Genomic DNA, 26,111 nt, shown 5'->3' on the forward strand with positions numbered 1-26,111 from the left:
ACAACGACATTATTGTCTTTGGTTAATTGAGAAACACTAAAGAAGGTGTTGGAATAATCCCCCAGCTCCGTATCACTCAATTACACTCAAATTCACAACCGAAACACTCTCTGAATCACTCACTCGAAAACACACACAAGATTTGCGATAAACCAGAAAACAGATCAACAACCAAACAATCAAGAACACCAAGAATTTTATCCTGGTTCGGTCTTTTGCAAGACCTACATCCAGACTACCCTAGGCTCTTTATCTTCACTATCTTGAATGAACTTTGAAAAGGATTACATGCACTAATCTATCTCTCCAGCCTTATACACAGAACTACTGAGAGTTTTTCCTACCCAAAATACAAAGATACACCCTCTAAGTACTCAAGTAGAAATCAGCGCATACTCCTCTCTTCCTCCCTTCCCAAGACAGAATAAAAGCCCACCTAAAAAGCTAACACCCGACCTCTATTTATACAGCATAGAGGCGGTAACAGACAACTATCAAAATCTATCGGAAGTTACAACTAACTAACCGATTTAACAAATCTGCTAACTAACCATTCTAGAAACAAACCTTCTAGAATAAAAAACAAGTGATATACAAATGCTAACAGCAAGAGAAAACAACTCTCTCCAGACATACAAGCTAATCTAATACAAGTGATTTACAACATAAGGCTTTTGTTCATATGTGGAACGTGTAAGACATTAGGCAAATCAAGAATTGAAATAGGTGTAGTATGAGTATATAGATTGCTGTAACCAATATGAGATATTGGCAATTTCTTACCATCACCAACAGCTACTTCGTCACTGCCATGATATTGAGAATGAAGAGATAGGTTGTTGAGGCTGGTAGTTATATGGTTGGTCTCTCTAGAATCAACTAACCATGGAGCTTCTCCACGAGAAGAAGGAGGTAAGGATTGAGTTTCAAAGGTCTGTCGATAAGGTGACATAGAACCTACCTCAGCCATGTAAGTCTCACTAGATTCATTAGGACTAATTAAAAATGCTTGATAATCTGCCTGAAACTGATTGTTAGGCTGAAATTGACTGTTAGGTCTGGAAGCATTCTGATTCTAAGGAAAAACTCTCTGAAAACTCTTATCAAAACGATGACAACACCTGTCAACCAAATGACCAGGTTTGCCACAAAGCTGACAGTATATGTGCCTACCACCAGACTGGCCACCATGGCCACAACTCCCTCTATTCACATAACCACCCCCTCGAGAACCAAAACTGCCTCTACTATTAGCAAATCTATCACTAGATCTTGATCCATATGAAGCAACATTAACATTCATTGAACTAGCCATATCAGAATTAATAGAAGAAAGAACATACTAATTTTTTATCGCTAGTTGTTGCTCATGCATAAGCAAGAGATATTGAACCTTCTTAATATAAATTTCATCCATTTGATAAGTAATCAAGCTAACAACAGTTTCATACTCATGATCCAATCCATTTAATATAGCTAACAGTAGATCTTTATCTCCTAGGGGTTCACTAATAGCAGCCAAAGCATGTCCAACTGTCTTAATGTAGTCGTTAATAGACAGAGAGTCTTTCTTTACTGACCTCAATTGTTGTTTCAACTAAAAGGATTTAGCCACTATTTGTTGAGAATACAATATCTCAAGTGAAATTCATAACTCCGATGAAGACTCGTAGTGAATTACCTGAGCGAGTACTTCCTGCTCAATTGTTGAAAACAACCATCCTAGGAGAAACTGATCCGATCTAATCTAGTTCATGTAAGCTGGATTAATGATCAATACATCTGATCCTTCTACATTTGAATTTGACTCGGAATTCAAATTCGATTTAGGATGTGGAAGATTCTTAGGAGGAGGCAGATGTTTATTGAGGAATTGCGACAAGTCATATGCCCTAACTGTGGCGAGAACTTGCGCTTTTCAGAATAGGTAATTACTCGTTCCTAGCTTGATCAGACTGTAATTAAGTGCTTTAGCAACTGAGGAGAAATCAAGTTGCGAATTAGAAAGAGAAGATGCAGAAGATTGAGAGAAAGATGAAGCACTACAGTTCGGATCGGAAGCCATAGCAGGCTCTGATACCATGTGAGAATCGAAGATTAGAAAACAAAGGAAGAGAATAATAGAAAGAATGCCTTGATTAAGTTTCTCATCGAATGAATAACAAAACATAAGATAGCCAGTATTTATACTTAGCTATTAACAAAGAAGCCGGGCCTTACTAACAAATAGGATAACAAACTTAGCAACATAGATACATCATTAAACTGAATAAACAACAGCAACACAAATGCTATCTACTGTTATTTTCTTCAACATTTTAGTCTAATCAATCTTTTTTAGAACCAGGGGAGGGCAGGCACCAGGATCCTAAAGCATCACACTTATTTATACAATTGCTTTCTCAGGCATTGCTATTAACTTATGCGGCTATTATTGGGATTTGAAATAACCGGCGAATTCTTATCCAACATTGCTTTGACCTATGTTGGAGTTTTATATCTTATATTTGAAACTCTTAGCCTGATTAAGCCCTTCCCCAAACCCGTCCCATTTGAGCAAGGCGGGTACCTGGATGTTTCAATCATCCTGCTATCTCCATATGTGCCTGCCGGCTCTATCCACCAGCTGGTTGGTTCCGTTCAGGTAGGAGTCACATAAGTTGTGCTAGTTGTGGTTTCATGTTGTTCTTTTTGACATCTTGCTTAGATGAATTTATTTTAACCAAACTTTGTATTGCCATGTGCTATTTGGAAAGTTTTATCAGGTATGATATTTAGGATGTAGTTGCTAGTTTTCGTTTCATATTTAACTTTGTGTTCAGTTACGGTTCTTTCTTGTTACTGAATTTGAATCCTTGATGTTATTATGATCCTTTCCTGTCATGATTTATTAATTGCTCTAAGAGCAAGGATAATTTAGTGCTGTAATTGTTTTTATTTCTATTCTAAAGTGCTAATAAATGTTTCTCAGGTGCAAAACAACTTATGTACACCAAAAAATGGAGAGATTTTGGTTGCTTCCACGCAAGATTTTCTAACATCTTCCTTCCTCATAACAAGGAAGGACACATTTTACGATCGTGCTGCCTTTTCCCTAATGTGTTCATATATGGGTGATGGCATGGATCTTGTTGATTTGCCAACTCCAGCATTAGTAAAGGTAAGAAAAAGAGCTAGCCAGAATAAAGATTTTATGGTTTTCCTATTGCATTACTTCTTTTTTTTTCCAATCAATGATTTGATTGGATTCATGTCCTTCTTCAGATGAATAGCTTATCTTAATTTTGCTGAGCTTATTTTCCATTTGGGTAAAATGAATGTGTATATATATCGTTCACTCTCTTAAACTGCTGTTGTCTGGGAGCCTGCTGTATAAGGAACTGTGTTGGTTGGTCATCATAGCATGGATCAGATGAATGTTTGTTTTATGTGGCTTTTTTCTTGCTTTTATCTCGCAGCTGAAGTGTCCTAATTTTTGGTTGAATGATGTTATACTGACTGCAGTTGCTGCTAAGGATTTCAATAAAACATGATTTTATTTGTTGTTAAACTTCTTCTGTTATGCCATTTGTTATAGTCATTTACAGTGTGCCAGTCATCTGCATTGTAGTGCTGATCAATTTGTGCCATGTGTTTGTGATGGTAAGGTTTTGCCTTTGTGATTGAAGGTCACGGATTTAAGTTGTAAAAGCATCCTCTTTATAAAGCAAAGGTGAGGCTTCATATAAAAAATGACCCTTCCCGATCCTCTCAAAGTGGGGCGTGCATTAGGGGAAATAGTTTACTATTAATTTTAGTTCTCAAAATAGAACTGTAAATTTGAAGCTGAGGTCAGATGATTTCAACTTGTAATTCTATTAGTTTCCATGGTTTTATGTTCCCTCTTGAGTATGGATACCGTAAATGAGGAGAGTATTGAGGGTCTTTGAGTAAAATAGTTATGAGCCCAATTGATGTGTGCATAGAAGTCTGCAGGGCCATGCTAAGTCATATTGTAAGTTGTGCAATCAAGAAATAAAAAGTTAAGAACATGGGTGTAGTCGAGATGAAGGTGATGAGCTGGGGGGCATGTTTAAGCTAGAAGATATGGGATTAAGAATGAGCTGACAATTCACTCAATGTATAGGACTGGCTTTTGAAGATAAAATGAGGGTAAATCAATTTAGATGGGCTTAAATGTGTACAATGAAGAGTAATGAGTGTACCTATTAAGAAAAATGATATAAAATATCTACATTGAGGGTATGCTAGGGCACGGTAGAGACCAAATTGACTTGGATTGAAAATAACAACAATAGTTACAAGCCTTAAATCCCACTAGGTTGGGTTGAAAATATAAATAAAATATGTTATCGTCTGGTTGAATAGAGATTATGGTTTTTGATTGAGCAGAATTGTGAAATAGGCCCAAGTAGCTTGGAGGCTTAAGTTGAGTTGGGCTTACACTTTGTTTTTCATGATCAGTACTTCTGTTTTAGTTGTTTCCCATTAAGGCAGCACCATTGGGCTTAAATGTTGTACCAGTACCCTTTTCTACATATTCCTAATAATTTTTAATATATTACAATAACTAATTATACTGCTGAGATTTGTTTTGTATTAAAACATATTCTTCATGTTTTATTGCTTCACCAAGGTTGTATAGGAACTTGTAGCATCTTGGTATAAACCATTCATTTAACTTGTGATGGGAAAGAAACTTCTTTAGTGCAACGATGTACAAATTCCTCCTAACTCCTTTGAATACTGTAGGCTGGGAAATGTTAATTAGGTTAAGAATGCTTTTAGGGACCCCATTGGGAAAAGATGAGGGGACTATGCCAATATAATGAAATGATTCACTGGATTGAAGTTGATATGGCCTTGATCTTATAGCATATTCCTTGGGGAGGATTATGACTTTGATTGTATATTTCTCTACCGCTGGTTATGTGAGATTTTGAATTCTGACTGGTTATGTGAGATTTGAGGGCATTGCGGCAGTTTAATAAATTTGTGTTGTAGATGTGAGGCAATTTCATTTAAAATGATGTGTCTTTTACCTTTGAATACATGTAGGTAAATTGTAGGATTTGTAGACACTAGGTTAAGGTTAAAAATGTTCAGAATACAATTGGCCCAAGGCTACCTTCCTCTATCTAAGGCAGAACTGTATCTCAATCATCATTTAGCAGTTTAATTTGACTAACACAAACTGGTCAAGTGTTTTCTAACCCCAACTTTTAGTAAGTTATGTCCACTCAAGCACGTATCATAAACTTGTATGAGGTAACTATTTTCTACCGCTAGTTTTTCATCTAGGTTGACTTTATTGAGTTCTGGACTGAGGCTTGATATACACAAACTAAATTGTGTTCAGAGGCTTTTCTCCAACCCATATCTGAATGGTTTTGGGTAGCTACCTTTCTAAGGTTGCTGTTGGGGACACATTAATTAAGAGAAGTTATCTGCTAATTGGCTAAGGCGAGCTTCAAAATACCAGACTTGCTTTTTAGGTAAACCATTTCCAAATTGGAATTTGTATCATGCTCCAGATATCGGCATCTTAGAACCATTTCTTCTATTGAACTTCTTGGAAATTTAGTTGTCACTGAATATTACTCAAGGGTGGGTTAGTGCAGCCATGCAGAGTATCCATTGGTTCACAGCAGCATAATCTTACAGACGTGTAAAAAAGGAAACTATTAACTTCTCTTTTTACATGGATACTAACGTGTGCATTTGTTGTTTCTTCTTAGTAGTGCCCTAATTGGGAAGATTCTTGTTTTGTTTCGTTTTGCAGCCAATAGAGCTTTGGACTGGGAAACAGCTGTTCAATGTTCTATTGCGCCCACATGCAAATATGAGAGTTTATCTCAATCTTACTGTTAGAGAAAAGAGTTACAGCAAATCTGGAGAAACAATGTGTCCTAATGATGGGTTTGTTTATGTCCGTAATGGTGAGCTGATATCTGGGCAGCTAGGAAAGGCTACCTTAGGTCAGTGCCTTTTTAAGTTTGTTAGTATATTTGAATTGACTGATGCTGTTACTTTGATTCATTACATTAAGCATCGTGTTTTTACTTGTATGGCATTTCTTTTAGGCAATTATTATAATAAAGTGTTGGTTAAATTACTAACAATTGCTCAACTTTTGGCTATGTTTCAATTTTATAATGAACTTTCAATTTTTTCAATAGTATACTGAACTTTGTGTTTAGTTTCAATTTTATAATACCGTATTCCTTTGTTTAGTTGTGCTGTTAAAAGGCTGAGGTGGATGCTGTCATGGATGGATTAATGCCTGACGTGGATGATGAGTTGGAAAAATTATATTTTATGTGTATATATGTATATATTCACATACACACATATAAACCAAACAAACACATTTCAAAATAAAAAATATAGTGATTTTTTTTTTTTTTTTTTTTTTTTTGGGGGGGGGGGGGGGGGGGGGGGGTGGGTGGGAGTTGGGTTCTCCTATCACTGGCATTCTGCCTATTTTAAATATATATAATGGTCGTAGTTCTCAAAGACTCAAGGCGCACTAAGGTGCAAGAGTGCTTGGAGCTTAGGCGCGAGCCTTTTGGATGCGAGGTGCACATTTATTAAAAATTTCTATAAAAATACTTATATATCATTATTTTCAATATATACCTATAAAGAGATAAATGCAAACTTTTAAAATCATAAATAACAAATAACCAACAATTTGTAACTATAATAACAACTAATAGATGGCTAATGGGGTGTTTTATTGTTTTCTCAAATTTCTTTTGATTTTTTTCTGGTTATTATTAGTTAGATTTTATCAAGTCAATCAATATATATTTGATGTAGGAGCAAAAGGTGTGCGCCTGGGCACTCTTAGAGCCTAGGCGTGCCCCTTATAGAATGAGGTGTCCTTAGTTGAGCCTTGAGCCTAAGCGCACCTTTGATGACACAATGGCCTTATAGAGAACATGATGATAGATAGTGATGGTTGGAGATTTAGAATTCATTCTTGACCCCTCCTAGTGGGACTGAAGACTTGTGATTTAGAATTCATTATTGTAGCTTCCTAGATGAAAATATCATGGATAGCCAGGAAGGGTAGTGATGATGTAGTTATTTCCTCAGCAATTTAGTATCATATATATTGCCCATCAAAATGATGTGCTTATTTCAACTTTGTTGAACCTACATATTCATTTGATTACTTATTTCTATGTTGTACAACTTTGTTGAATCTACATCAGTATTTACTTTTTGGTTCCAAATTGGCATCTTCAACTGTGATAGATGGTAGGGCTCGAGCATATATATATTTTGTCTATTCTCTGTTTCTGTTTGAATTTACAGTAGCATATAATGGACAGAATAATCTTTATTTTTCTTGTAATTTTCAATATTTTCTCCACCATTTTAATTATTGGTTTAGTTTTCTTATTTATGTGTTGATCGAAACAGCAGACCAGTACACAAATGTAATGGATAGCCAGGGACAGAATTGAGATTTAGGAATTATTTGTGCACAATTTAATACAATTTTTGCCTGTACAAATGACGTACTTATTTATAGATTGTATGACACTGCTTCAAGATTATACTTCTTGCTGGACTTGTCTTTTCCAATTTGTTGTGCAGCTTGTGCTATCCTGATATCTCTATCATCTAGTAGCTTCGTTGTAGTTTGTACATAAAATTACTGTGGTGGATGATTGTATTCCCTTCATTCCCTCTCCGATTACTGGATAAAACATCCTGTTTATTTCTGATGGAATCTTTCTAGGAAATGGCAACAAGGATGGTCTTTACTCTGTACTTCTAAGGGACTACAATGCACATGCTGCTGCTGCTTGTATGAACCGTTTAGCAAAATTGAGGTATTCTTCCCCCATAAGTTATTTTCTTAGTAATCACATCTTTATTTTTCAACATTGTTTTTAGCATTCACAAACTGGTTCTTATATACTGGTTTGAACAATTATTAACTCAAAATTAATGCAGTTACCATATCATCTCTTATCAGTGAATTTCTTGTCACAAGTTCTTGAACAATTTAGATGGTAATTTTAATGCTGAGTGGGTCGGCCAAATTCAAGGGACACCTGGGTGGAATGCCAATCTCCCCCTTAAATTTGGCCAACCCACTTGGCACATAAATCACTTTCCATGTTAGATTGTACAATCCAGTTGGTCGTTGAGCTGAATACTTTTGACACTGCCTTGAAATGGTTGTAGGATCTTCGTGTGAACATCTTTCTTTACTATGAGGGTCATTCTCCTAATATCTTACCTCCTTGTAGGTATCAATTATAACCAGATTCCAATAATGTAGGTCAAAGCAGGGTGTAAGATCTTCTTTTCTAGAACCTTTAGAGCTCGTGGAGTGGTGGATTCTCCACTTTGCAATCCTCACTCTGGCCAGATCCTAGAGAAGGAAGATAGTTGTCATAATTCATCAAAGAGACCCATGATCTCCATTGTACTTGATGCACTCTTTGTCATTTTTGCACGATCTCCATGATCCATAATTGGCCCCATGCCTCCCCTCCACTACTGGAGCCACTTTATGCATGATTGATGTGATAGCCCTAGAAATAGAGTAGGACACAGCTGACAACCTAAGCCCCTTGGATTCCCTCCACTAAAAATATGGTTTGCACCACTTTTTTTGCAAGAAATTATGGAGTAACGATTGATGACATATTCCATGCATGGCATGTTTGCTTGATCTCGATACAGTGAAATTGATGCAACTCCAGTATTGATTTCACTCTCTCCATGATTGATGTCTTCACTCCACTGTCGGAGAAACATTTGACTGGTAATGGATGCCGCTGGGATGGATACCTCTAGTCTAAATACAGGGTTCGGGCTTTTGTAAATAGAATGGTCGTTACTAAGCCTATTGTAGCTTCTTTTGTGTGTGTGTGTGCGTGGATACAGCGTTTTGACTGTTTTTATCTTTTGGTTGTTCTAGTGCTAGGTGGATTGGGAATCATGGATTCTCTATTGGGATTGATGATGTCCAACCTGGAGAACGTCTAAACGAAAACAAAAAGGCTAGAATTCAGGAAGGGTATTGGAAATGCGATGAGCTTATACAGTCCTATAATAAGGGGATGCTTAAACTTCAACCTGGTTGTGATGCTGCTCAAACACTAGAAGCTCAGATCACTGGTGTTTTAAATAATATCCGAGAAACAACTGCAAAGGTGAGGATTTCTTTAATTGGCATTTCTCCATTTGCTATCTTAAACTTGTTTTGATAAAGAGCTCTACTATCTATCTTTCAATTTCTTATAACAGGTTTGTATGGAAGAACTGCATTGGAGGAATAGCCCCTTAATCATGTCACAATGTGGGTCGAAAGGATCTCCAATTAATATTAGCCAGATGATTGCCTGTGTTGGGCAGCAGTCAGTGGGGGGTCGTCGTGCCCCGAATGGATTCATAGATCGTAGTCTTCCTCATTTTTGCAGAAAATCAAAGACCCCTGATGTATGTTTGATTCTCCATTCCACAGTTAACTTTATTTTTTACCTCTTTTGCGTTCTTCATTTTCCTTGATGAATTCTTAAAAACTTCTGTTGTATGAGTTATGATTAATGATCCTTATTCATATGCGTTAAGAGGTTTGGCTTCAGCTGGTTTTAGTTCTTAATTTCTTTTTTTGTTCAGTCCTGTATGATAGTTGATTTGAATTCAATTCCATATTTGTTTGAGCCCCGGTAATTTTGTATATTTGCTTTTAGTGTCATTCCCCACATGCAAGGGCAGGATGGACGTGAGGGCGGATATGAGAACTTGATTTACATTTTCACTTGGGCTTTGGTCATTTGCTATATGACAATTATTTGTGGTTGATTCTGGTACTTAAATATATCGTGGTTGTTTTTGTTTGGGATGAGAACTTTTGGCCAATCCAAAATAAGGAGCAATTCATCGAACTAGTCAATCTTATACATGAGAAAGTGAAGATCGAATATGGAAAATAAAACACGAAGTGAATGTAAAAATATGCCTTAGATTTTTTATTCCATATCTTAAAAGCTGTACAATGTTGTGCTTGATATAATTGAGCTCGACATAAGAAGAATGAGAATGCAAACAAAGGATGTGATTTTACTTTTGCCTCTTTCATTATAATGACCAAGTTACATTCCATTGTTTATGTTCCCTGAATTACGGTATTCGCTCTATCCTCCTTAAGTTTGGCTAAAGTAGATAAAAATATTACCTTCATAATGTCAAAAGAAGGCATATAAAAGTTGATTCGTCCTTCTGTGATCTTTTATTTGCCTTGGTTTTTCCAATTAACCTGTTGAAAGGGGGGGAAACTGTCCTCTTGGGAACTTTAAATTTTCCTGAGAAGCTGTAATGTCATCTTTCAGGATTCAAATTGTCGAGGGAGCCAGATAACAGAAAAAAATGTACACATGTATGTCTTTGTGGATTGTGTTTCTATACTTCTTTTTATCTGTTGTCTTGGTTTAGTAGGGCACTCTAGGATTTCTGGTTATCGGATCCAAATCTTATTTGATTTGTTAGATTTCATATTAGTGTTATTCATTGTTGTCATTGATGCTGCTTACATGCATGTTCTGCTAACTTCCTTGATAGAAACGTTATCGTTTTTAATTGTCATTGAATAGAAATAAAAATGCTAGTAAAGAAAGATTTCTTATAGAGGGAATTTGTTGAAAGAATTGTATAAGGAATGCCCTTTGGATCGACTAGCACTTGTCTTTGCTCTGAAGTCTGCCTCCTACAAGACCATCCTGAAAATTTAAGTGGATACTCATGATGATTTAAGAGCTAATCTCAAATATATTTCTATTTCTAGGTTTCATATATTCAACTAGAATGTTGTCTAGCTTTTTGAATATCTTCCATCCCCTCCCTTGTTATGCTAAAATCTTAACTGAGGAAAAAAGAAGTTGCCACCAACTGCCTTTCCGCTGAGAAATTGCCTGGATGTGGTGGGTTAGTGGGTCCCGTTTTCCCTACTACATGGTCTATAAGTTCCACATTCACCATTGTGGGGATTATGTTCCCCTTCCCCTGTTGTATTAAAATCTTAGCAAAGAAATATTGTATATGTTTTCATCACAAAAAAAGTTGTTTTCAGTTTCTAACTTGCAATTCATGAATTTGCAAAGGACTGAATATGGTATGTGTAATTGTTGATTCAGGCTAAAGGATTTGTTGCAAACTCATTCTACAGCGGTTTAACAGCTACAGAATTTTTCTTCCATACAATGGGGGGACGAGAAGGTCTTGTGGATACTGCAGTATGTGTCTCTATTTTCACTTTGTTTAATTTATTTGAATTGAAGTGCTTGAAACATTCGTATGGTGTATCGGGTTTAGTATAATACTGACTTCTATAGTTGTATGCCCATCATTTTTTCCCCTTATGCAGACATGATTACAATAGCCTTGTGTCATAATTAATGCAACTGGCTTCAGATTGGGTTGTAATATGCTGATATCAATGCTTCATCTTTTTGTTACACATTTCCTGTAGGCTAAGAAAGATGGTCACAAACATGGACATGGCAGGACAAAGATGCAATTGGCACAACAACTTGCAAAAGAATTAAACTGAAGGGGGACACATATAATTATGAAATTTCTATATTGATGTTCTGCATATTAGTGTTAGGAAGGTTGTTGGACTAAAAATCTGGTTCTAGAGAACTTTATCCATAAAGTTCAGTTTTGGGGTTCAAAATTCCTAAATTTAAGTTTCTAAAGGGTAGAGGACTAGCAAATATAACATTGCCATGTTTTGTGAAAGCTTTACATGGTATAAGGGGATTTTAATGATCTTAGAAACATGAGGCTTCCCACTTTGTGAGGGTTGGGGGAGGATTGCTTTTGTATGTAGTTCTACCCTTGCTCTGCAATGAGGTTTCTACAACTTGAATCCGTAACCTTTCAGTCACAAAGGAGAAACCTAGCCATTGCTATCAAGGCTCGCCCTATTTAACGATGAAGTTATCAAAATATTATTTATTTGTATATTTTATACTCTTTGTAGTTATGTAGTATCACCAATGGTTGCAATTACACAAAGAATAAAGACTGTACGTAGACGTCGTAGAGAGACCTTTCAGACCAGAAAAGCCTACCAGAGGTTGCACCTGCGTTTAGCGACCACTTTTAGGAAACCAGGTCACCAGTTGTACAGACCACACACACATCACTCAATACTTGAATCTCACTCACTGACTTTCAGCTGGTCTGTGATTGCATGTGGGGAATTCCTTTAATGAATCTCCTTTGACTTGCCTTGACCAGATCTATTCGATGGTGGTGTTTTTTTGGCTGCTTCCAAAAGTATTGTATAACTTAGATCTTTTTGGGTTTTAATCTGTGAGAGGTTTTGGCTAACTATATGAAGCTATAGATCTACGGTATTGTCATCAGTTTTAGTGAGATCTATCTGTTGGGAGTACCTATATGTTATTGTTAAGTGCTTTCTTAAGGATCTATAGAGGTTTTTCTTTGTTTTCTTATGTTCTGTATGGTCCCCATCCTCTCTCACATGCGTGAAGGTAAAAAATCTCATTGTTGGGCTTGTGGAATGTATGAATTAATTTTTCAATTGTAGGTTGAAATTATTTGCTTTCATTTAAATGTTTACTTTTCATTATTGTCAATACCATTGAAATGAATTATCTAAGAGCATAATATTGTTTTGCTACAGGTTAAAACAGCTGATACGGGATATATGTCTCGTAGACTGATAAAAGCTCTAGAGGACCTATCAATCCAATATGATAGTACAGTACGAAATGCTAGTGGATGTATTGTTCAATTTATTTATGGTGATGACAATATGGATCCGTCACAAATGGAAGGGAAAGGTGGTTTTCCCTTGAATTTTGATAGAATACTTTTGAAAGTCAAGGTTTGAACCCTCTCTCTCTTGGTATATTTTTACTCTTTTTTCTTTCCTGTGTCAGATTGAACAAAAAAAAGTGTGTTAATTTGCATCCTTGTAGGCTACATGCCCTGCTGGAGAACAAACAAGTTTGTCCCCTTCAGAAATCCTCAATGTTAGTAATGAAAGGCTATCAAAGCATGATATGACTCCTGATGGTGGTTGCTCTGATGCCTTTAAGAAGTCATTGTCTGATTTCTTTCAAGAATGTAGTAGAAGATTAAAAAATACAAGGATGGCATTAAAATTGGATGGTGGACAAGTTGAGGGAGAAAATCGCAAAATCCTCGAAATTGTTGCTCAAAATATATCTGGTCTTACTTCCCAGCAGCTACAGGTATTTAATGTGTTACCTTAAGGACTTTCGTTGAATATTCAATTTTGCTTTGATAACTTCCGCTTTTAACTGCCTTAGTGCCCTTGTCTTTCTAAAAATTAGAAAGGGATTATGCAAATAGTTAAGAGGACTTGGGAAGTTGTTTTGATGACTTCTGCTTTTAACTGCTAGTGCCCTTGTCTTCCTCAAAATTATAAAAGGATAATGAAAATAGCAAAAGATGCCAAAGTGGATGAAATTTCTTTATTGCGAAGTGGGGAAGGCAGGGAGGGGGAAGTGGGACACTGACAGAATGGGTCCTGTAACGTGACTTAGAATGCATTACAGTTGTGAAGAAGAGAGAAAGAGAGAATGAGAAAATGATATGGAGGGAAAAACATCAGAACTGTCTATTCACTATTAGGCATTATAAAGCTCTACAAAACAAATTCACTCTCTCTGTACAACTAAGAGAAACAGCACTATGTGCAGTACTAAGCTGTATCCTTCTAGCACTCCCTCAAGCAGGCACATATATATCATATGTACCTAGCTTGCTGCAAATGCAGTCAAGCCATGGACCCTGTATTGCCTTTGTAAAAAGATCAACCAGCTGGTCATTAGAGCCAACAAATGAGGTACTAATCTAGCTAGAGACCAGCTCCTATCTCACAAATGACAGCCGATTTCTATGTGTTTATTCCGTTAATGAAAAACATGATTAGAGGCAATATGTAGGGCTGCCTGATTAGCACAAATAAGCTGCATCGGCCCTGAGTCCCCAAATCCCAATTCCTTAAGGAATTGCTGAAGCCAAATAAGCTCACAGGTAGCTAAAGTTATGGCCTGATATTCTGCTTCAGCACTAGATCTAGCCACAACATTCTGGCTTCTTAGTCTTCCATGACACCAAATTACCTCCAACCAAGATGCAATAACCTGAGATAGAGCATCTATCTATGGGACTGTTATATCTAGGGTTGCTGGAACTAATTTCTTGGATAGAAATTCTACCACACTTACTCTCACACACTCACGAATTTGATCTAAGGAATAGATTTAATAGAATCAACAGAAAATAAAATAGAAAACAGAATTAAACCAAACAAAAAACACAAACCACACATCCACAAGAACATCAAGATTATCCTGGTTCATGCCATGTGAATGGCACTACATCCAGCCTCTAAGATCCTCCTTAGAGCAGTCTTTATTTCCAGAAAATGATCAGTTCAGTAGCGGCCCTTCTCTCCCTTCTATTCCCGAGCGCCCCAATTGTTTTCCCCCAAGATTACAAAGCTAACAGCCCTAGCCTTTCTCTCAGAAACAATCAGCACTCGTTACAAACAGAAAAATGAGAACTCTCTCTCCATTTGCTACCCCTTGCCCTCTATTTATAATAGTGGGTGGATGTCCCAATGAATATTATAGATATTTACAGTTTAACCCCCAAACTATAACTAATTACAATTTAGGTTACAACTTCTATCTAAAATCTTCAAAAGGAACTCTAGCAAACTGACATCATTCACTGCTACTGCCATCATCATCTTCTTATACCATATACTCGAGACAACCTTTAACAATTCTCCACCATTGTCTTGAGTATACTTCAACCTTCATCCATCCAAGCTTTGGCCTTCCAATAGATGAAATGAACCTGCTCTCATAGGTTCTTCATCCTGCACCTGATCACTCAAACACAAAACAAACATCAAAGAAAACAAATCAATGCTGTAAGACATAACAATGGACCACCTTTGGATAAAGATCAGCTGCAATAACTAAACCTGCAACTCTCATTAGATATTATCCTCCTCAAGGGATTTCCTAATGAATAACTTTTCCTAACATCAATATGATTGATATACTCCATGGTGGGACTAAGAAACTAAGCCAACTGGACTGCCCATTGGCTGATTTCAACTCCTCTTGCCTAGACTATATTCTAGGGATCCTGCTGCATACAAAATGCAACATATACACCCTAAATGTATAATTTCCAGCTAGACACGCTCCACCATAAACCAAATCCATATATGATGTTATTCCTTAATCCCAAAGGGTCCAAACTTTTACACAGCATCACATCAACAGTGCACCTTACCCGGATTGGCCTTAAACACTGCTAGACTTCCTCCTAGCTCCCAAAACCGGCCTTTAGGCTTTACCACTGTCTTCCATTCTTATGTTTGCTTCAACAGACAAAGGACTGCTCTATCTACCTACCAGTCTACCAAGATATGCTTAAGATTAGGGTAACCTAGGCTGCCTTAAGCTGTCCAAACCCTATTCCAATCTCTATGCCTTAGTCTTTCCCAACTTATCCTTCCTCCCACACTCTCAAACACTAATCTAAACACTCAGCTACACCTTGAGAGTTTTATTTTGGAGAAAATACCAATAAAGCTGCCCATCAATATACTAAGCATACCACTGGAATATTCACAGCTTCCCTATTTACTCAATTTTAACCCTTTTGGACTCTTCCAATCTTATATCTTACCTAAGGAACTATTATCATATCTCATACCTAGAGAGACCTTCTAAGCAACCAATCCTTGCTTACCTTTCCCTCTAGTCTCTTATTCCTTGGCTATACTATAAGATCACATTTCTCTTAGTTTCCACATGGATAATGGCTGTTAGTGATACCTATTTGATCCAAATTAAGCCTTCATGTGCTGCTTTAATCAATGGCCATTTGTCTAGAATTTTTCCCAGACTTTTCCCCATTTCCAGCACCTTCCTTAATTCTCAAATAGACACTTCACTGCACTCCACCCCTTTAACCTAAGGGGTCTTTCATCTAAGTCCAACATTCTCCCCAAATTTACATGGCTCCATGCCATTCATTTGGACAAGAGTGCATTACCCCTTCTTATACAAAAGGTTCTATTTTACCAGCCTGCTCCTTGGCACTCAAAACCTGAGCCTAAGCATCCTTCAAACCCAACATTCCATACCTCACTGGTAGATTACTTGAGGTTCTATCTTTTACCCATTCTAGGCAACACTAGACCTTCTATTCCCCTGCTCATTACCTACAAGATGATTCTCCTTCCCTTTCATTGCTTAATCCTGATTTTGATCAACATGGACTACACCATACAAGACAACACTTGCACACACCCTTTTCCCCTCATTGTTTACAAGGACCCTCACTGCAAGAGTCAAAACTATCTTAAACACTAGCTTCCTCCCTCTCACAATTCAGCCCAAGCTTACACAATGAATCTGATCAAAACATTTTCCAGATTTCCCTATTGCTATATCCTGGTTCATAGGTTAGTTTTGGACATTCCCAAAGGATTCTCCTTGCTGGCCAGCATTCCAAATTTCATCCCTTGGCCTTGGAATCAACTAATTCCGTGTCCTATTAGTAGAGTTTTCCCTCATAGGTAAGAACCCTAGCTTTAGGAGACCTAGGTATACCTATTACACAACTCCACACACCTAACCCTTCACACCAGAAGCAATTTCCAGCAAACTTCCTAAATTCCAGCAAGCTCATATACGCTTGGGAATTCCTTAGGAACACATCATCTTCACTAGGTACACTTCACCTAGCTCCACCATGAGACAAAGCCTAGATAGGTCACCCTAGATCCTAGAAACTGATTTCTAATGGGATTTACTGATTTTGGAGACTTCTACATCTGGAGACCTAGACAAACTACCTGGTTTCTATTCCTATACACCTGCAAATTTCCCTTCCCCTAATATCGCTAGCCTTAGATACCTTTCCTAGACCTTGCTCACCATTGTGAGCCATCCTCAACAAATGACACAGCCTAACCTTATCATAGGCTATCCTTTAGTGGCTACAGCTTATCCACATATAAATGCAAGCATGCACCACATAACCTCCATTCTTGAGGGTTGCTACCATCTCTCTAAGAGATCCTTGCAACTTCTTAGGACTCCAATTCTCACTATCTAATTATTTTAAAGGACATTAGGCTTTCTATTAAAACAGGGACATATTTTACAGCTTCTAATATTCTGGAACAGCTCCACCATGCTTCCTAATTTCTCCCATCTCCAAATCCCTTAACCTTACTTTGATGCCTAGACAAACCATTTCCCCCTCCACCATGACTCTATGGGTAAATACCCTTTTCCTATGAGAATTACACCCTAACCCTAGGACCTATGCTATTTTTACTGCATACCTAGAAAGACTATAGGACATCCGCACTCTCATAGCCAAAACCACACATGGTGTTTGAACATTTGGGGTTGGTTCTTTCTTGGGATTCTTTCTTCCTATTTGGGCAATTCTTCTTCATATGCCCTTCTTCATGGCAATGAAAGCATTTAATCACTTTCTTGTTGATTTCTTTTCTCTTATCACAGATTTCCTTTTTCTGTTCATCCGTAAGGGATTCTGGTGGTTTTTCCTCACTGCCTAACGCCTCTTCCAGCCCTAAATTTCCTAGTAAAGCCCTCATCTTCATCTTCCAAAGGCCGAAATCATTCTGGCCATCAAACTTCTCTATGTCATACCTAGTGGCAGCCATTATTTGACACTATTCTATGACCGAGAATCAAAACAGAAGAAATCTTGATGAATCTTGATACTAGAAATAGGCTCTGATACCAATTTGTTATATCTAGGGTTGCTGGAACTAATTTCTTGGACAGAAATTCTACCACACTTACTCTCACACACTCACGGATTTGATCTAAGGAATAGATTTAATAGAATCAATAGAAAATAAAATAGAAAACAGAATTAAACCAAACAAGAAACACAAACCACACATCCACAAGAACATCAAGATTATCCTGGTTCATGCCATGTGAATGGCACTACATCCAGCCTCTAAGATCCTCCTGAGAGCAGTCTTTATTTCCAGAAAATGATCAGTACAGTAGCGGCCCTTCTCTCCCTTCTATTCCCGAGCGCCCCAATTGTTTTCCCCCAAGATTACAAAGCTAACAGCCCTAGCCTTTCTCTCAGAAACAATCAGCACTCGTTACAAACAGAAAAATGAGAACTCTCTCTCCATTTGCTACCCCTTGCCCTCTATTTATAATAGTGGGTGGATGTCCCAATGAATATTATAGATATTTACAGTTTAACCCCCAAACTATAACTAATTACAATTTAGGTTACAACTTCTATCTAAAATCTTCAAAAGGAACTCTAGCAAACTGACATCATTCACTGCTACTGCCATCATCTTCTTCTTATACCATATACTCGAGACAACCTTTAACAGGGACAATCAGCCCAATCAGCATAACTGTATCCAGCAATCTGCTTATGCCCCCTGTTCTCAAACAACAAACCCTTACTGGGAGCACTCTTAATATACCTCAAGATATGTACTAAGGCTTGCCAGTGGCTGTAACAAGGTGTGTCCAACCGACTCACCACACTCATAGCAAAAGAGATTTCTGGCTGTGTAATGGTGAGGAAATTAAGCTTCCCAACCAATCTCCTATACCCTCCAATGGTTCCCCTGTCCCAGAACAAGCTTAACATTAGGATCCATAGGAATCAAGCATAGTGGATCTGATACCATGTGAAGAAGAGAGAAAGAGAAAGGGAGAGAGAAAATGATATGGAGAGAAAAGGTCAGATTTCTCTATTCACTGTTAGGTGTACATACAGCTCTACAAAACAAACAAACTCTGTACAACTAAGAGAAACAGTAGTATGTACAATACTATTAAGCTGTATCCTTCTAACAACAGTAATATGATCATTATGCTTTTAGTTATTGTCCTCCTCCATACCTTACTGTCCTGTGGCCAGGCAACTCTTTTGCCTTTTCTTAGCAGTTGATGACTATTGCTATTGCTTTAAAACAAAAATGCTTCTTACAATACTATAAATATATCCTACTAGTTTGTGATTCAATATTAGAAGTTCCAAAAGAAAACAGAGGTGTGCAAAGTGGGAAGCATAAGTTATTGTGGCCATGAAGAATGCAGTTTGTTCATGTTCACTGGCTTTTTACAATTCTTTTTTCACTTGTTAAATTCATCTCTTGTGATAAATTCTGTGACATTGATCTTATGATTGTATGCTTTCTTTACCAATATTATAGGTATTTTCAGACACATGCATTTCTCGTTATCACTCAAAGAGAATTGAATGTGGAACTGCCATTGGTGCAATTGGAGCTCAGAGTATTGGTGAACCAGGGACACAGATGACCTTAAAAACTTTCCACTTTGCAGGAGTTGCGAGCATGAGTATCCTTTTTCTGTTGCTAATAACCTTTTGAATAAAGATTCATACTTCTCTTGTGGTTCATTTTGCTTAATTTCTAGGTTTGCAATGTGGTCCTTTAACTCTGTATCAGATGTTACTTTGGGAGTTCCTCGAATAAAAGAAATTATAAATGCAGCCAAAAAGATCAGTACTCCTATTATTACCGCAACACTTGAGTGTGATGATAATTTGAGAACAGCAAGGATGGTGAAGGGTCGAGTTGAAAAAACAGTTCTAGGCGAGGTATATTGTTTCTTTCATAGTTATTTGTGCATATTCATGATTTTTGAAGGTTTGTTAGACTGTTGGTTAGGTACATTTGGAAAACCGGGGTACTGCAATGTGCTAAGTTATAATTTGGTTATGGAGAGTTGCCTAAAGCATCAAACAAACTTCATTTCCAACCGTACATTAGATTAAAGCCAATATGGCTCAATTTCCTTAGGTCTCTTTCCAACTTTGTCTCTATTTTTTATGGACCTGCTATTTTGGCCATATAGAATGCTTATATGAGACGAGGTCCTTTGCTGCTTCATGCCCTTAATCATCTTTGTATTTGTAACTTTAAAGAAAAACGTAAAATGAAATAAATAAAAGAGTATTATAGGGGGTCTCTTCTAATAATATGATGGGGTTAGTGATATTGGCTTCTTGTAATTATCTGGATGGCCATTGGTCTTTTTTTTTTTTTTTTTTTTTTTGGTTTCTTTCTTGGGATTAAGGTGAGGGGTGCTTCTCTATGTGGTCTAAGAATGGAGATTTAACAACTTTCAAGTATGTCGGCTTCCATATTTCTCTCAAGTATAAACCGCTTTATTCATCTCCATGCTGCACAGGTGGCAAAAAGTATAAGGATTGTGATGACATCAAGGTTAGCATCTATTGTTGTGACCCTGGACATGGAAAGAATTCAAGTTTCACAACTTTGCATAAATTCTCAGATTGTAAAAGAATCAATTTTGCAAACGCCAAAGATCAAATTGAAGGAGCAGGTGTTGTACTTATCAGGAATTAAAAGTTGCTTAAGGTTCTATATTTGATATGTACTCATGTGCATGCTTGTCTGCAGCATGTTAAGGTATTGGATGCTAGGAAGCTGGAAGTTATTCCACCGGCTGATAGGAGTAGGCTCCATTTTGAGCTTCACTCACTAAAAAATAAGCTCCCAACAGTTGTTGTGAAGGTGATAAATTTCTCTAGTTTTCATTCACAGTACTGAGGACAATACTGCTAAAATGTTTTCCATCATGTGAATGCAACTAAGTTATGCTTTTATCTATTTATGACAGGGCATAAACACTGTTGAGCGTGCAGTGATTAACAAAATCAAAAAGGACAACAGAGAACACTACAATTTACTTGTAGAGGGGTTAGTTTCCTATAGTACTTGATCAGTTTTTGGCTTCATTTTAGTACTACTTGGAATGCTTCAGTTTCTGTAAATAATTAGATAATCTTTTTCATGAACGTTAGGTTTTTTCTAAGTATTTGGTCAAGCGACAGTTTAAGGCACATCTTGAGCTACAACATATAGTAGTGCTTTAGTTTTTATAAGATGCTATCAAAGTTACACATGTAAAGGGAGGCTACTTGCGGTTCTTGGGTCGTTTTACATTTTCCTTGCTTCACCTCTTTTCTTAATTAAAAAGGGTGTCCTTGGTGCATAAGGCTCCCCACTTTGCGAGGGTTGAGGCAGTATCGTATTTGTACCCAACCTTTCCCTTGCTTTGTAGAGAGGCTATTTCCACAACTCAAAACTCATGGCCCTCCAGTTACACAAGAACAACCTTATTGTTGTTAGGAAGGCTCGCCCTCAAAATCTTACATAATAAACAAGAGTTAAATGGATTGTGAAGACTGAAGAGATGACTTAACTTATAATCTCTCTTGGGGCTGTTTGATAAAGTTTGTCAGTTTTAAGTTCTGATTATAATTTCGTGTTTTCAGTTTTCATTTCTTTTGAGAAAATGAAACATATTGTTTAGAGACTAGCCTTTTTTAAAAATTTCAGAATAAAAATTTAACATCATCATCATAATCACTGACTGTACCTTAGCCTAACTAAGTTTGGGTTGGTAGCACAATATTTTTAATGTCAATTAATTTCTAAAAGTTACATTAACAATACAAAATTATGTAAAAGAACAATGTGACAAATTTTACACTGGATGTCCTTACTAAGGCAACCCTTTAGCGAGGGAATGATGAGATAAAGTTCCAACGCTATCTTCATATGAAAAGTTTCATGAGATGGTGGTGAATGAAGAAAATTGATATGGTTGTTTTGCATCACATAGTTGGCATTACAAAATCAACTTGTACATGAATACAAATTTAACATGTTATGATAAAGTTGTTTATTTTATATGATAATTAAATATTTATTAATTCATTTATATTGATCAAAGTGTTTTATGCTTGGAAAAGTTTTGATGTTTTTTATCTTATTTTATTTGATCAGTGACCCAATGGGTTGCTTAGGATTGTCTGTCAAACTCAAAGATATCTTCAGGCAGTGACATATCCTTTTGTCCTCTCCTTCTTGGTTTGGCAAAGTCAAATCTGAGAAAGAAAAAGGATAGGGTGTTAACCAGAGGCTGCAATTGGTAGAGGAAGAAGAGACTGGGTAGAAGAAGGGAAAAGGAAGGTCAGGGGTTCAGGGGAAGAAGAAGAAGGGAAGAGGATGGTTTTTTTTTTTTTTTTTTGGGGGGGGGGGCGGGGGTGTCCTGGAAGAAGGAAAGGGTTTTGGGAAAGGAGGGAAGAAAGAAAGAGGAAAAGGGTTGTTCAGGCTAGAGAGAAGAAGCAGAAACAAATGGAAAAAATTTCAAAATTAACTTCAGTTTTTTTAAAGAAACAGATAATCAAACAAGAGGAGTTGAGGCCCAAGAGGAAGAAGAATGAAAACAAATTTAAAAAAAAAAATCAAAATTTCAACTTTTTCTTAAAAAAAAGACAATCAAATAGATTTTCTATTTTCATTTCCAAAATTTTAAAAACAAAAACTAAAAAATGAAACTCTACCAATGGACCTGTGAACAACAAAACTTAAATGGACTGCATTGAGACAAATCTGTATGTATTTCTATATAGATTGTAGATGAGTTTATTACCATTGTATTTGCAATAAATGGCTCATTCTAGGTTTTTCTTTTTGTTTCTATGTTTGACTGATCAACTATATTATAATTGCAACAAGTGGCTTATTCTCAATTTTTCTTTTCATTTCCCTGTTTGAATAATAAACTAAATTTTTATTGATTTTATATTATTCAATCATTTTAAATACTATAACTTTTTTATTAGGTAGTAATATATTACTTGAAGAATTAATTTAAATGAGTTGAAAATAGTGAATAGAGAATAAAGAAAATCATTAAAGTTTAGTACCAGAGAAAGTCATGGGACTTTATTTGATATGTTTGTCGCACATAGCTTACACATTTTAGCACCCCTCTTTTTTTGTTTCATTGTCACTGCATTTTCATTTCTTATGCCTTTGACTGTATGAAAATGATATAAGCAACCTTTAATCTATCCTTTTTGTGTCTCTTGACTCTATTGCTTGATTCCCAAACTGATAAATAGTTAGTATCTAAATAAATTTCAAAATTTACTTTGAATGAAAGGGATCGCCACAAGGGGAATAATAATTATATTCATAACTTTTTAAGAGCTAGGCTATTTGAATCTGTAATTGAAAAGGCTATGGATATAGTAATATAAATATAAAGATGACAAATCATAAGTTGATAGTTTAAGAAATTTAAAGATATTTAGTTGAAATTACAACCTATAAAATTATAAATAGACAAAACATGCTCATTAGGTGAAGTTACATAGAAAATCAAGGAATGTAATTAAAAGCATAGGATTTTTATATAAAATCCCCAAAAGATAATAAATCTGAATATAGATACCAAATATATCTGTATTGTAGGTCTAAAACTAGTTTATATGTGTTACTACTGTGTATTTGCAGTTGGAAATGCAAAATATAACACTTGAACACATGTCTTGAGGAGATAATATAAATATAAGGATGACAAATGTTTTGAGTTAATAGTTTAAGATATTTAGTTGAAATAAGAACATATGAACAGACGAAAGAAATAGACTAGATGAAGTTCCACAGAAAATCAAGGAATACAGTTAAAAGCATTTGATTTTCACATAAAATAACTGAAAGATAGTAAATCTGAATCTAAGAAACAAATATATGTGCTGTCTGAAACTAGTGTATCATGTCACTACTTTTCATGTTTGCTGTTGGAAATGCAAAATATCACACTGGCACATGCATGGAGAGACAGAATACAGGAATTAAATACTTTATTTTCTTTGAACAAGTGATGGTTTACTGGTAAAGAAATACAAGGACAGGAATGTACCTTACTTCTATCTGCCTCAACTAAATCTAAGTTCAAGCCCTGCTGGCTTCTCTTCACTTTCCTCTATTCTAAACCTACACACCTGTTAAACGAATAAAGAAATAAGTTTTGCTACTGATGGCTCTGAAAGTTGCTCAAATGTTTCTTTAATTGTTTTGATGAAGTTGCCTTAGAGGTGTACCCATCCATGTCTATCATTTCACAAAACTGGCAGTCTATTCTGGAAAACAAAAATGTTGTTCATGAGATAAAGAAAAGAGTTCATCACTACCTTTCCCCACCTATAATGCCGCATATAGCAGAACAGCTTATTGGAGAAGATGCGGCAAGCTTTATCTTTAGTTAGCCAATGTATGTGTTGTATGCTGGTCCTTCTAGTGTCTGTTGTAGTAAATTCTAAATTTAACACGCGCGTACACACACATACATGCTCCAACAGACAGACAATGGGTTAGATATACAGGCAGTTGAATGTTTGGACATTTAGTTGAGAACTTTTGTTTAATGATGGTTTACTGGTAAAGAAGTATTAATGCAAATTGCCTCTTCTTTTTCCCTCTGGTGGAAGTTCATACACCAGCTAAGTAAATCAAAATTAAGTTTTGCTAATGTTGACAGTGGAAGTTGTAGAAACGATTCAAATCCTTGAGACTTTGACAAAGAGCAACCATGATTAGACATGTGAGTGGTAGTAGAATGACCTTGCAAACAAACCTCTGTCCGTGTACCTAGGGTTTAGCCTAGGGTTGGATTGGAAATTGAGAGAAATTGGAGGGGTTTGGAGTCAAGAACAGAATGATTGGAGAGGGAAATTGGACAGAAAGGGGGGAAGAATATTGGATAGAAATGAGGGAGAGTTGCAGATCTGAACAGAGAAGGGAGAGATTAGAGAGAACAGAGGGAAACAAGAGGGAGATTGAGAGAATTCTAGAGAGGAATCAGAGCATTCATTTATCAATTCAAACTGATTACCCTCCTACAGCAGTGGCATATTTATAGCCTCACAGCCCCTGCTTCCATGTGCAATACAACCGTAATCTAACAAATTGCAAAATACCTCCTAACAACTATTATATTCCTATTACAATATTGCCCCTCTTACTCCTAGGGACATGACAACCTCTTAATAGGACCACAGCTGCTTCCGGTGTAAAATCACTAGTTCTCAAACCACAAAATGGATGGTTTCAATCCCCCAATGAACAGAATAGTTCCTCCTGAAAGACCTCGTGTTAGGCCATAGCTACTTCTTGTATATGATAATAGTTTGTGAACCACACAAATGGATGGTTTCAATCCCCAATGGAGTGCTGCACGCCCAAAAGGATGATTTTAATCATGCAAGGGAATTTTTCTTGTCTTATTGGTTAATAAATCATCACAAAGGAGTATATGAATTTCACATGACAAGTAATTCAGAATATGCTGAATTTATAAGTTGCCAAATTATACGTGGACCTTAAATGTGTTGTGCTTATTTCAGGACTGGTCTTCGAGCAGTCATGGGCACCGAAGGAATTGATGGTCTTAAGACAACAAGTAATCATATTATGGAAGTGCAGCAGGTGATTGGAATTGAAGCTGCAAGGAGGTGTATAATTGAAGAGATACAGTATACCATGGCAAGTCATGGAATGACCATAGATCTACGACATATGATGCTTTTGGCAGATCTAATGACATTCAAGGTATGTTTTTTTCTGTGTAAAGATGATGCAGTTTTCTTGAAAATAATCATCTGCCACCTAATTATTATTTGTAGGTTGGATTTGCATATATGCATAGACTAATCTATTGATGGTTATTGTACCAGGGTGAAGTTCTAGGAATCACAAGGCATGGCATCCAGAAAATGAAGGATAGTATATTGATGTTGGCTTCTTTCGAGAAGACAGCAGATCACCTTTTCAATGCCTCTGTGAATGGAAGGGATGATAAGATTGAAGGAGTGAGTGAGTGCATCATTATGGGCATACCGATGCAGATAGGAACTGGCATACTTAAAGTACGACAAAGGTATGTGTATGACACTAACATACGAATATATTACCTCTGTGTGTGTGTGTGTGGGGGGGGGGGGGGGGGGGGGGGAAGTGACTTGACTATACTTCTTAATCTGTTGCATGAGTGCATCCAACAAACCATCAATAGGCAATTTGTATCATGGCCTGAAATTCTTGGTATGACATTAACCAGACAATTAGTAAGGTAAAGAAAATTTTAGTTGTGATACCTCAAAGATTTTTTACTGCTTTTTTA

General features: G+C 36.6%; 1 protein-coding gene across 2 annotated transcripts in view; it reads left to right on the forward strand.

Moving 5' to 3' along the window:
• The window catches only part of LOC127806224 (DNA-directed RNA polymerase III subunit 1), an 88,767-nt gene that overhangs the window by 59,352 nt on the left and 3,304 nt on the right, over positions 1-26,111 (forward strand). Inside the window, exons 12-26 of one of the 2 annotated variants that reach the window (XM_052343370.1) lie at positions 2,972-3,160; positions 5,783-5,978; positions 7,754-7,847; positions 8,948-9,182; positions 9,277-9,468; positions 11,163-11,261; positions 12,683-12,886; positions 12,981-13,256; positions 19,298-19,445; positions 19,556-19,707; positions 20,301-20,456; positions 20,534-20,647; positions 20,754-20,833; positions 25,336-25,540; positions 25,666-25,868. In XM_052343370.1, the coding sequence (XP_052199330.1) occupies positions 2,972-3,160; positions 5,783-5,978; positions 7,754-7,847; positions 8,948-9,182; positions 9,277-9,468; positions 11,163-11,261; positions 12,683-12,886; positions 12,981-13,256; positions 19,298-19,445; positions 19,556-19,707; positions 20,301-20,456; positions 20,534-20,647; positions 20,754-20,833; positions 25,336-25,540; positions 25,666-25,868 (2,543 nt within the window). Of the gene's footprint in view, positions 1-2,971; positions 3,161-5,782; positions 5,979-7,753; positions 7,848-8,947; positions 9,183-9,276; positions 9,469-11,162; positions 11,262-12,682; positions 12,887-12,980; positions 13,257-19,297; positions 19,446-19,555; positions 19,708-20,300; positions 20,457-20,533; positions 20,648-20,753; positions 20,834-25,335; positions 25,541-25,665; positions 25,869-26,111 lie in introns of those variants that run through there. The other variant, XM_052343379.1, reaches the window with a different exon arrangement.

Source organism: Diospyros lotus, chromosome 1 (assembly GCF_014633365.1).
Source record: "Diospyros lotus cultivar Yz01 chromosome 1, ASM1463336v1, whole genome shotgun sequence".
NCBI lineage: Eukaryota > Viridiplantae > Streptophyta > Magnoliopsida > Ericales > Ebenaceae > Diospyros > Diospyros lotus.